The 12,132-nt window shown below is 47.1% G+C and overlaps 1 protein-coding gene across 2 annotated transcripts in view; it reads right to left on the reverse strand.

Moving 5' to 3' along the window:
- The window catches only part of NXN (nucleoredoxin), a 158,410-nt gene that overhangs the window by 13,807 nt on the left and 132,471 nt on the right, over positions 1-12,132 (reverse strand). For both annotated transcript variants that reach the window (XM_042917290.1, XM_042917291.1), the window contains one exon: positions 11,783-11,889. In XM_042917290.1, coding sequence (XP_042773224.1) covers positions 11,783-11,889 — 107 coding nt within the window. The remainder of the gene's footprint in view (positions 1-11,782; positions 11,890-12,132) is intronic.

Here is a 12,132-nt window from a genome sequence, read left to right on the forward strand (position 1 = left end):
ACATAAAAAAAAAAACAATGGTCAATGATTTAATTGATTGTATCTGTGTAATGAAATCTCCATAAAGACCACTAATTGGTGGGGTCAGAGAGAGCTGAGCGGGGAGGGCTGAATCCATGGGGGTGCTGGGAGGGTGGTGTGCATTGAGGACATGGGGGCTCTGTGCCCCTTCCCATATACCTATGCATCAGTCCCATCCGGCTCTTCCAATAGACTGATGATAGTAAATCAACTGTTTTCCTGAGTTCTGTAGGACATTCTAGCAAAGGACTAAACCCAAGGAGGGGGTCATGGGAACCCCTGATTTATGGCCAATTGGTCAGAAGTATAGGACGCCTGGACTTAACGATATTAATGTCTGAAGTGTGGGGATTCTGGTGGGACTGAGCCCTTGACCCGTGGGATCTGCCACTAACTCCAGGTCAACGGTGTCAGAATTCAGTCGACTTGCAGGACACCCAGAGAACCCAGGAGGTTGGTGTTGGGGAGAGGGAACCACTCACACATATTTGGTATCAGAAGTGTTGTGAGTAGGGGCGCCTGGTTGCCTCAATCAGTGGAGTATGCAACTCTTGACCTCAGGGTTGTGAGTTTGAGCCCCATGTTGGATGGAGAGTTTACTTAAAAGTAAAATCTTTTTTTTTTTAAATGAGTGTTGTGAGTAAAAACAGCTCAGAAAATACAGACATACATATAAATACACCTGTTGAATGACTTTGGAAGTTGTAACCACAGAGTCACACAAGACTCAGAAATAGAGTTCAATCAAAAATAATTTTCAGAGTTCTGTGATGCTACGGTGAGTATAAAAGAATAGACAATTCCTTCAAGTTCAAAGGTAGCAGAGCTAGACCGGTGGCATTTAAATATCCTCAGATGCAAGCAAAAGCGAAATCCAGCCAGGGGATGGTACAGCCTGGCAAGGAGCTACCCCCTTCCAAGACTCGAGAGAGGCCATCAGCAGTGATACCAAACCAGGGGCGGGAACCACAAGGGCTCCAAAGGTGGAGACTATCCCCGGTGTATTGAGGTGCGTGGGGACAGAGCACCCCTGTAAGGAACATGGTGTTCCCTGTGTCTCCAGCCCAGCTGGAGGGCAGGTACCAGTCACCTTTGCCTCAGGATCTGGCTCAAAGCCACAGCAGGTGTCCAAGAAATGATTGCTGAAGAAAAGCCTGAATGAACCAGAAAGGAAAGAAAGGAGGGAAGAGGGAGGAGGGAGGAGGGAGGAAGGTAGGGAAGAAAGGAAAAGAACTCCAGGTTTGGAACCTACATGTCCCCACTCCTTGTCCTAAAGGAGCAGCTGATCCCCGAGAAGAGAGTCCACCTGTGGAACTACACATGGGAACGTGACACATGACAAGAGATCACACAAGCACAGGAGTTCAGAAGAGGGAGGTTTGCTCCATGAGGGAAGGCACTGGGGAGGCAGCATTTGAGCTGGGAGGATGGGGAGGATGTGGAGAATGGTGATGGAGGGCTGGGGAGGGAGGCCATGAGAGATGGCAGGGATGGGGAGAGGACGGTGTGGATAGGGGAGCAGGAAGAAGTAGGGCTGGAAAGGTGGTTGAGACCAGACTGTGGAGAACCACAGCCATAAGGGCTTCTTGGCGGGGGATGAACATTACTATGAGAGTAGATCTTCTGGAAGGTTCACTTGGAGCTGCTCTGCCATGTTGATGCATACAGCACACTGGGGCAGAGGAGGACGAGGTGGAGCAGAGGAAAGGAGGCGTGCTAGGTATAAAGGAACCCTGAGAACACAGGAAGAAGAGCCCTAGACAGGACCCCTCAGAGGACATGGCGGAGGAGAAATCCAAGAGACAGCGGGGCAGGAAACAGCCAGGAGTGGGGGTGATGTGAAAGGAAGAAGAAAGGATTTTAGGGGTAGCCCAAAGTGTCTGAAAACAAAAGCAAATGAAGCAAGAGGAGAATGGGGAGGTCAATAGTGTGGCCTCATCCGATTTTAGGCTTGCAATGTAACCACAGATCAAGTGGAAAAGGCCACATTTAGGGGCATCTGGGTGGCTCAGTAGGTTAATTGTCTGACTTCAACTCAGGTCATGATTTCACGGTTCATGAGTTTGAGCCCCGTGTGAGACTCTGTGCTGACAGCTCAGAGCCTGGAGCCTGCTTTGGATTCTGTGTCTCCCTCTCTCTGCTGCTCCCCTGGTTGCACTCTGTCTCTGTCTCTCTCTCTCTCAAAAATAAATAAACATTAGGAAAAAAAAGAAACAAAAAAGAAAATGCCACATTTATATCTCAAGGCGCACCTCCCTCCCAATTCCAGACTGCTGCATCTACACCACCACTCGGTCAAATTCAACATGGTCAGAATTAAACTATTGTTCAACTGAATTCCATATCGCTGCTGTCCACATGCCCTGCATCCAACACACAAGGCTTTCCCAGCTCTGCTGACGGGGACGCCTTCCCTCAGCTGCTTGGGCAGGAAGCCGTGGTGCTGTCTTGACTCTTCCTTTACTCTCACCCTCCACATCGAGTCTGTCAGCAAATTCTAAGACTCTACCATCAACCTCTGTACAGAACCAGCCACGTCTTGCCACTCCTGTTGCTACTATCCCTCCCGGAGCACCACCATTTGGTCCCTGGATGACTACAACAACGTCCCAATGGCTCTCCCTGCTTCTCGGCACAACAACCAGAGGGACCCTACCATTAGATTATGGGACTCCTCTGCCCAACACCCCCCACCCTTGCTGGCCCACTTCACTCAGTGTGAAAGCCAAAGTCCTATTAACAAAGGTCCTTATGGGACCCTCTCTAGTCTAAGCACCCCCAAATTCCCCTTGCTCATCCTGTTCCAGCTACACTGGCCTCACTGTTCCATAAACACGTCAGGCATACTTCTGCCCCAGAGCCTTCGCACTGGCTGTTCCCTCTGCCTGGGATAGTTTTCTCTCTCAGAGAACCACAAGGTTAATTTTCTCATCACCTTCTCCATGGAGTTGATCCTGACCACCGTATTTGAAATTGTGACCCACCCTTGTCCTCCCGATTCCTTTACCTTGCTCTAGTTTTAATCCATAGTTCTCATAACTCAATACACCACACACACTATTATTTTTTTTTTTGAGAGCATGCATGCGTGCACGCCAGTGGGAGTGGAGCAGAGGGAGAGACAGAATCTTAAGCAGGCTCCACACCCAGCACGGAGACCAACACGGGACTGGATCTCACAACTGTGAGATCATGACCTGAGCCAAAATCAAGAGTCAGATGCTTCACTGACTGACCCACCCAGGCGCCCCCACTTTGCTTTTAAAAATTATGTTTACTGCCTATCTCTTTCTGCCAGAATGTAAGCTCCATGAGGTCAGAGACATTTTTTTTTTTTTTTAGTTCATCAGCAGACAAACACCTGGCATATGACATGCACATGACTATTATTTATTAAATAAAACATGACCAGGAGGTGCCGGTGACCTGAGAGGCCAGTGGCAGCTCAGTAATGGGCCAAAAGAACAAGAGGTGAAGCAGATTCTCTGAGCTCCACGAGGACAGGGGCCACGACCTTACCATGCTGGTGGCCCTTGTAGCACGAGGCAGGTCACGTGGTAGAAGCCAAGGAAATGGCTTGAGAATTTTTTTAACTCATCTTATTTTACGTTTTTTTCTTGAGAATTTTGATGTTCGACAAAAAGAGAGAGGAATGGTAGCTGTTTGGGACTGAATGTGTTACCCCCAAATTCATATTTGAAGCCCTAACCTGGGGATGGGGCCTGTGAGGAGGTGATAAAGGTTAAATGAGGTCTTAAGGATGGGGCCCTGATTGGATAGGGCTAGTGTCCTTATAAAAGAGAAGAGACACCAGAGCTTTCTCTCCATCATGTGAGGACCCAGCAAGAGGGTGGCCATCTACAAGCCAGAAATCAAGCTGTCACTTGGAATCGAATCTCCAGCACTGTGAGAAACCAATGTCGGCTAGTTAAGCCATGGTGGGCATTATGGCAGCCCGAGCAGCCCGAGCCAGCAGCATTTACAGCTAAGAGAGACCCGAGCATTCCGTGAAGTGGATGGCAAGGAGCTAATAGAGAAAGAGAGACAAGGAGGTAAGAAAGAGAAGGAAAACTGCAAGAGGCAAGAGCAAGACTCTAGAAGAACAAAGGCAGAATCTCAGAAAGCCCAGCTGGTATTTCTTCTAACAAGAAAGAAGAAAGGCGATGGGGGAGATGCCCAGACATTCTAAGTGATGCACCTGCCGACATAAAAGAGGTATTTCATGGCAGAGAGGAAGGAACAGGGACCTCAGGAGAGACTGCACCGTGGGACACCAACAGGGAGGAAGGGGACGGCGCCAGAGCTCAGCTCGTGGTCACCAGGGGAGTCCAGGGCCAGCCCCTGCTCCACACCCTCATCACTCTGCTCTGTTCCAGCCTGTGCAACGCTGTTCCCTGCAACCCCCACCCCCCACCCCCAGAACAGGCCATGCACTTTTCTACCTTCTGGTTGGGTAGTCAGAGGCAGTCTGATACGAAAACTCATCTGCACAGGCACACCTCGTTTTATTTCACGTCACTTTACCGCACCTCAGAGATAGTGTGTGTGTGTGTGTGTGTGTGTGTGTGTGTGTGTGTTTATAAACTGAAGGTTTGTGGCAATTCTGTTCAAGCAAGGCCATTGGTGCGCCATTAAAAAAAACCTTTTTTTAATGTTTACTATTTATTTTTTTGCGAGAGAGAGAGACAGAGCATGAGCAGGGGAGGGGCAAAGGGAGAGGGAGACACTGAATCCGAAGCGGCTCCAGGCTCTGAGCTGTCAGCACAGAACCTGATGTGGGGCTCAAGCTCATAAACTGTGAGATCACGACCTAAGCTAAAGTCAGATGCTTAACCGAATGAGCCACCCAGGCACCCTCACTGGCACCATTTTTCCAACAACATTTGCTCATTTCATGTCTCTCGGTCAACATTTCAGGAATTCTTGCAATATTTTAAGCTTTTTCATCATTATTACACTTGTTATGGTGATCTGTGATCAGTGATTACAACTCGTTGAAAGCTCAGATGATGGCTGGCATTTTCTGGCAACAAATTATTATTATTTTTTTTATTTTTTATTTTTTTAAATTTTTTTTCAACGTTTTTTATTTATTTTTGGGACAGAGAGAGACAGAGCATGAACGGGGGAGGGGCAGAGAGAGAGGGAGACACAGAATCGGAAACAGGCTCCAGGCTCCGAGCCATCAGCCCAGAGCCTGACGCGGGGCTCGAACTCACGGGCCGCGAGATCGTGACCTGGCTGAAGTCGGACGCTTAACCGACTGCGCCACCCAGGTGCCCCCAAATTATTTTTTGATTAAGGTATGTATGTCATTTTTTAGACATAATGCTATTGCACACTTTACAGGCTAATAATTATATCACATGGTGTTGATCACATGGTTAGGATTAACTGACTTAATACATATGAAAATGGAACCATATTGAGCACATAATAAACACTCAATAAAAAGACTACACTGTAGGGAGGCCTGGGTGGCTCAGTCGATTGAGTGTCCAACTTTGGCTCAGGTCATGATCTCATGGTTCGTGAGTTTGAGTCCTGTATCAGGCTCTGTCCTGTCAGCACGGAGCCTGCTTCAGATCCTCTGTCCCCCTCTCTCTCTGTCCCCCTTCCGTTCATGCTCTCTCTCTCTCAAAAATAAATATTTAAAAGACTACAATGTAGTGTAAACATAACTTTTATAGGCAATGAAAAACCAAAAAAATTAATTTGGCTTTACTGAGACTATGCTTTATTATGGTGGTCTAGTACTGAACCCACGATACCTCTTGAGGTATATGTGTACTCGTAAGCACAGTATCGCTGACTGGTAAGATCGTTACGAAACGCTGCACAAGAACTTACTAACAACGTGTGCCTCTAACAGAAACCAGGCCTTCTAATGTACATGGAACCCCCATAATGCCACGAAGCAGAAGACACTAAGTGACCCTGTGAGGCTAGAGGGAGGCGGAGGCAGAGGCAGGGAGATGGGCACTGGGCTGCAGAAGCCACCTGGGCCACCTGTCCCAGAGCCTGAGGGAGCAGCCTCCCTCTCGCCATAGGTAGGCCTGAAGCCCAGTGTGAGGCTGGTCACGGTGGGCACTCAATGTGTCCATCAGAAATATCAGCAGACAATCTGCCTCTGGGATTTCTCTTCTGGTCTAGATTAAGTATCACTATCTCATTGATCACAAGTTCAAGGACCTCGGCATGGTGCTCAAGGCCCTCTAAGATGTGGCACCGTTGACCTTATTGCACACTCTGCCCTACAATACACTACAGTATCCCACTCTGGCCTTTGCCCCAGACACTCCCTATCTAAATCCCATCCTCCAGAGCCATCTCTTCGGTGAAGCCCTCCTGGTTCAACAGCTCCAAGCCAGAGTCTCACCTGGACTCAGATTAGTCCATTGCATGGCTCTTCATGAGATGCTACTTTGAGAAGGATCCTGTGCTTTAGTGCATGTCTGGCTTGACAGGGCTGGAGGCAGACAGATCAAGGTCAGCAGGCAATGCCTGCCAGGATGCCTGCAGGAGTGAGTCCTAAGTGGTCAAGGAAGCAGTCAGCACAAACCCTGTGCCAGGGAGACTATAAACCTGACAGTGAGGAAGCAGGAGGTGGGAGCTGGGAGAGCAGGCAGGTCCTCCCTGAAGAGAGACTAGCACAGATGGCAGGGACCGTATGCCATGGAGCCAGCAGATGGGGAGCAGTGGGGCTGGCCCAATGCAGAGGACGCTGGCTGGCTGGCACTGGGTTCGGCCTGAATCTCACATTCTTTCACTGTGGCTGGATGGCCTCTGCTTGCTTGGCCACAGGGCCTCTCCAGGTCAGCTTTGTGGTCCTCAACTGAGGGCTCCTGGAAGTCGCGACCACATGTGTACTTCTCGTCCCCACACCGCCTGGGCCTTAAGAGATGAAACCAAACCAGTGCGTCTCTGAGAACTCCCCCTTCTCTTCTTCCTCAGTCATGGTCAGCCACTTTCTGGCTGTCTAAGCCACGCCTAACAACTGCGGCTCTTACGTCTGTAATATTTATTTATAGGTTTATTTATAGGTGTAAATATGTAATATTTATAGGCTGACAGCTGGGGAATCCAAGAGTTCCCTTCTTGGCTATCTGAAGGCAGACAGAAAATGATCGATTTAATTTTTCTGTGCCCTATCCAACATTTTACAGGGCACCCCCCAGCCCTAGGAGTGTGTCCAAAACTTGTGTTGAATCTTGCAGAGCTTGTGATCTTTCCTTATGAGGTCTCTGTTCTGTGCCAAGTACCTCACAGAGCAGAGACAGGGGGCACAGACGGCCACCTCAAACTACCTATGCATGATATAGACCATCTTTTGGTAATTATTAGCTTCAAGTGACCCTACAGCCTTAGCACTGACCATCAGGAATACCTACATCACGCTGGCCCCCACATCCAGGAAAGGGCAGCTCCCTACCTCGGAGAGAAAAGATTCTGCTTATTGATGGCACACGCTCGGGAAGAAAGGTGCCTCTGTGTGAAGTGGCCTCGTGGTGGAGCAGAGCAGCCAAGTGAGGCCCAGCACCTGCTCTGCCCTCTGGGACAAGTGTCAGTCTTCTATGGAGACTTCTATGAACAAAATGGCACCGACTGGACCAACACTTTGTAGTTCCTCAAGACATTGTCATACTCTGCTCTCTAGGTATTTCCTAATGTAAATCTCCTCCTGTCCACTCAAGGGCAGCACTGGGCTACTCTTCTGGTTTCTTATTTCCCACCTGAGTTCAGTCCACAGGCTTGGTTGCTAGCAGGAGCTCAAGAAAGAGATTCCTATGCATTTAAATCTACTCTCCCTTTCTTCCAAAAAGGATCAGAGGCTGCTTAAAAAGTACATGATATAATAAAACAAAAACAGAGGAAAATACCTTCTGGAAGTGAAAACAGGGAAGGAAGAGCAAACGAACCCAAGGTCAAGGGCATGCAACAAAAGAGGTGAGCTTTGCAAAGTTGCTAAAGGTGGTTACAAATTCAGCTCTGGGTTTTCCAGAGGCTAAAGCAAAAAAAAAAAAAAAAAAAAAAAAAAATGCTGGCGGGGTGGTGGGGGGTGGGTGTCCACAATGAAATTCAACATGTATAAAAGGTGAAAGAAAAAAACAAAAACAAAAATCCACCACTTGCTCAGGAGAAGCTCAGCTTCTGCTGGGTACTATAGGATAATTTCCTAAGCAGAAATTCCACAAGTGGGATTTCTAAATTAAAGGTTTAGTAGATTTTTAAAGGCCTTTGATGTATATTGCCAATTGCTCTCCTGAAAGGTTGTCCTGATTTACATTTCTACTAGCAGTCTGATCTCTTCCCTACACTGGGGGTTATCTTTTGGTGGAGATGGTGGGGGTGGTGGGACTTCTTTGCAAATGAGATAGATACAAATTCAGTGTTTTCATTTGTAAATCATGGAAGTATGCTGAATATTTTCCATGTCATGAAAATGATATGATTATATCATATCAATGTACTAAATGAATTGCCTACCTCATATCTTATACATTTTTTTGGCTAAATTCTCTTTTTTTACTAGTGTCTAAGGAGAGATCTTTTCCTATGAAAGATCTTTTCCTATGGTTATTTGCCATACATGTTATTAATATTGTTGGTTGCCTTTGTTTAAGCTTTTTGACATCCAAAAGTTACCTTTTTTATTGTAAAATGAAATTTCCTCCTTTTCCCCCCAAGTTAATCAGTTAAATGCTTATTAAATGCCTATTCTGTACCCAACACTGAAGCCTCCCAATTTTACTGAGAAAAGAGAGGATAAGTGGGGTGGCCGGGTGGCTCAGCTGGTTAAGCATCCGACTCTTGCTCTCAGTCCAGGTCATGATCTCACAGTTCATGAGTTTAAGCCCCATGTCATGCTCTGTGCTGACAGTGCAGCCTGCTTGGGATCCTCTCTCCCCCTCTCTTTCTGCCCCTCCACTGCTCGTGCTCTCTCTCTCTCCAAAATAAATGAACTTAAAAAAAAGGAGAGAGACAGGTTAAGTAACTAGCTCAAGGTCACTCAGCAGTAGGAAGTAGGGACAGGACTGGGTTGTTGGTGGCCTAGACTAGAGTGGTGGTATCAGTGAGGGTAGAATAAGACAAGAAACAGGAAACAATGTCCCAAAGATCCAAGAGGCCCCATGCCTAGTGGAGGTAGGACAGCCGACATTCTTTTTGGTATGTACATGTAAGATGCTTCCCAGTCATCAGTGACAGTATGTTCCAAGGCCCAACCATGTGACACAGAGTCACATCTTATGTGACTCATTTGTGCGTGAATACATACATGCACACAGACATGTACAGAAGCTGGGAGAGAGGGACAGGAGAAGCCAGAACATGACTGGAGGAGATAGAAGAAGACAGACATCAAAGACACCTGCCGGTGTGTAAGGGGAATAGGGAAGAGAGAAAACTCAGGAATGTCCCAGTATTGCTGCAAGGACCAAGATGAGAAATCTGTGGTCCTCGGAAGGAGTGGGGCACAGCTGCATGTAGACATGGGCACTGAAGTGCAGCAAAGTCTAGGTAATGATAAGGAAAGACCTGGAACTAGTCAGCCTACCAATGGGGCTCACCTGGAGTCCCTCCAAGACCTTCTAGTCACAGCCCCAGAACTGAGGCTGAGGAACACTCGCACTGGCTGGTTGCACCCATTTCCCACTGTACAATGACAATAAGATGGTCACATCTCCTTTAAGTAATACACAGAGTTACCTTTGGAGTAAAGATTTGAATCCTAAAAGCAAGAAGGTATATTTATTTATTTATTCATTCATTCATTTTTAAGTGTTTATTTTTAAGAGAGAGAGACAGACAGTGAGCAGGAGAGGGGCAGAGAGAGAGGGAGACACAGAATCCGAAGCAGGTTCCAGGCTCTGAGCTGTCAACAGAGCCCAACGTGGGGCTTGAACCCATGAACCACGAGAACATGATCCGAGCTACAGTCGGACGCTTAACCAACTGAGCTGCCCAGGCGCCGCAGGACTGGGTCCATTTTTACTCAAGATTGTATGCCCCATGTCTGGAAGAACACAACGTCTGGAAGAATACAGCCCTCAGTAAACAGTGGTTGAAGGAATGAATAAATGAATTGAGAGATCTGAAGTTTTACTTATCCTCACAAAGTGGCAATTTAATGCTCTGCTCAGTACCACTGGCCAAAGGTCATTCCTGATGCTCATCTCAACAGATACTGCTCCTACGTCTAGGCACTCATGTTGTAAGTCTCTGTGCAAACACAGTGCTGGAAGGAAAAAGCTGTGGCATCTTCTTTTAAGTTATTCAACTTGGTCCCTTCACTTCTGGACTAGTAAACAATGTTATTACCACTCAGCTTTTGTTTGGAAAGGGAGCTCCTTTCATCTTTTCTTATTAATAGGAGACATGAGCCTCCATGGGATGCCTGGCTGGTTCGGTTGAGCGTCCAACTTTTTTTTTTTTGAGCATCCAACTTTTGATTTCAGCTCAGATTATGATTACATGGTCATGGGATGGAGCCCCATGTTGGGCTCCACACTGATAGCTTGGAGCCTGCTTGGGATTCTCTCTCCTTCTCTCTCTGCCTCTCCCCTGCTTGTTAATGTGTTCTCTCTCTCTAAAAATAAAAATAAATACCCAAAGTGTGGTCCCTGGGCCACCAGCATCAGTGTCACTTGGGGGCTTGCTAGAAATGCAGACTATCAGCCCCACCCCACCCAGACCCAGGAAATCTGAGTCTGTATTTTTACAAGGTCCCTAGAGGACTCTTAGGCACATATGAAATGCAGAAGCACTGATTTAAAATTAAATATTAATTATTTGGAAACTTTAGCTCCCAACAGAGCCATATGCTCACTCTAAATGGTGAAGAAAAAGCTTAAAAAGAACCTGATGAGTTCTCCTTAGCTGTGGAATTTGTGGCTAAATTTTGTCTTTTTTTTCTTTCTTCACTCCCTATAACACAAGCAGCACTGAGATCTCAGATATTAGCTGTGTCTGTCTAGGGCTAACCAGGATCTGGTAGTACTGCTACAAAGGAAATGAGTTTAATTCTTCTTTTAAAATTGAGATGTAATTGACATATAAGAATGTATTTAATTCTTAACAGGCCAACTAAGTGCTTTACCAAGAGAAAACCGGGCTGGATGAAGGCTGGGAAGGAGGTTTCACATAACAGAGAATAAAAACACAATTCGTCTCACTTAATAATCATTATTTCTGAAAAATGCCATGATTAGTACTTCAAGTCCCAGTTTTCAACACTCTCAGGACATTGGTTTTCTCACCAAGAAGGCACCAGCCACTCAGCCCTCACTCTTGTGCTTCAGTAACCATGAAGTGCTTTACATACGTTATCCTTTTAATGCTCCCAGCAATTCTTTGTGGCAGGGATTTATCATGCCCATTTTGCAGATGAGGAAACTGAGGCTTAGAGAGTCTGACTGATGGAACCAAAGGTCACTCTTAGGTCTGTTTGACAGAACCCTCAGGATTCTGGCCAAGTCATTTGGGAGTGTGTGCTCCATAGCCCAAGGGCATGAGAACCCACCAGGTCAGGTGGTGAGAAGTAGCTGTTTCACCTGGGCTGGTCCTTTTTTTTTTTTAATGCCTTTAATGAGGTGTAATTTACATACTGCAGAATTCACAGCATGTCATTTTTGAGACGGTAAGGAACATGAACATGTAATGGAAATAAAGATGTCCTTTTCCCTCTAAAAGAAAAGCCAAAGAGGTGGTGAGCCCAGATGAGCAGGTCTCCAGGGATCCCCAGGGAGTCGGGAACGCCTACCTTGGATTCCATACAGCCGGTTGAGGCGTGACCGCCGGGCCTCATCGGTGTAGGGGACAGCGAGCCAGGGCATCTCACTGAAGTACTGTTTGAATGAGTCCTCTGACCTACAGAGACACACATAGAAACAAGGCTCTGTTACCCCTGAAAGTGCCACCGCAGTGTCCTCCCCACCTTCCACCAAGTTACACCCAGGGCTCTGCAGATGCCAGCGCCTCTGAACATCACGCTCCTCAGACACCAGGCTACAGGGGGGCATTTTTCTACCCCTTCTGGTTACCGTGCAGCAACAGCCTCCACACGACAGGCGGATGGGAACTGAACCACTAGGCCATTTCAAGTAGCCTGTT

This window comes from Panthera leo, chromosome E1, assembly GCF_018350215.1.
Source record: "Panthera leo isolate Ple1 chromosome E1, P.leo_Ple1_pat1.1, whole genome shotgun sequence".
In the NCBI taxonomy this organism is placed as follows: Eukaryota; Metazoa; Chordata; class Mammalia; order Carnivora; family Felidae; genus Panthera; species Panthera leo.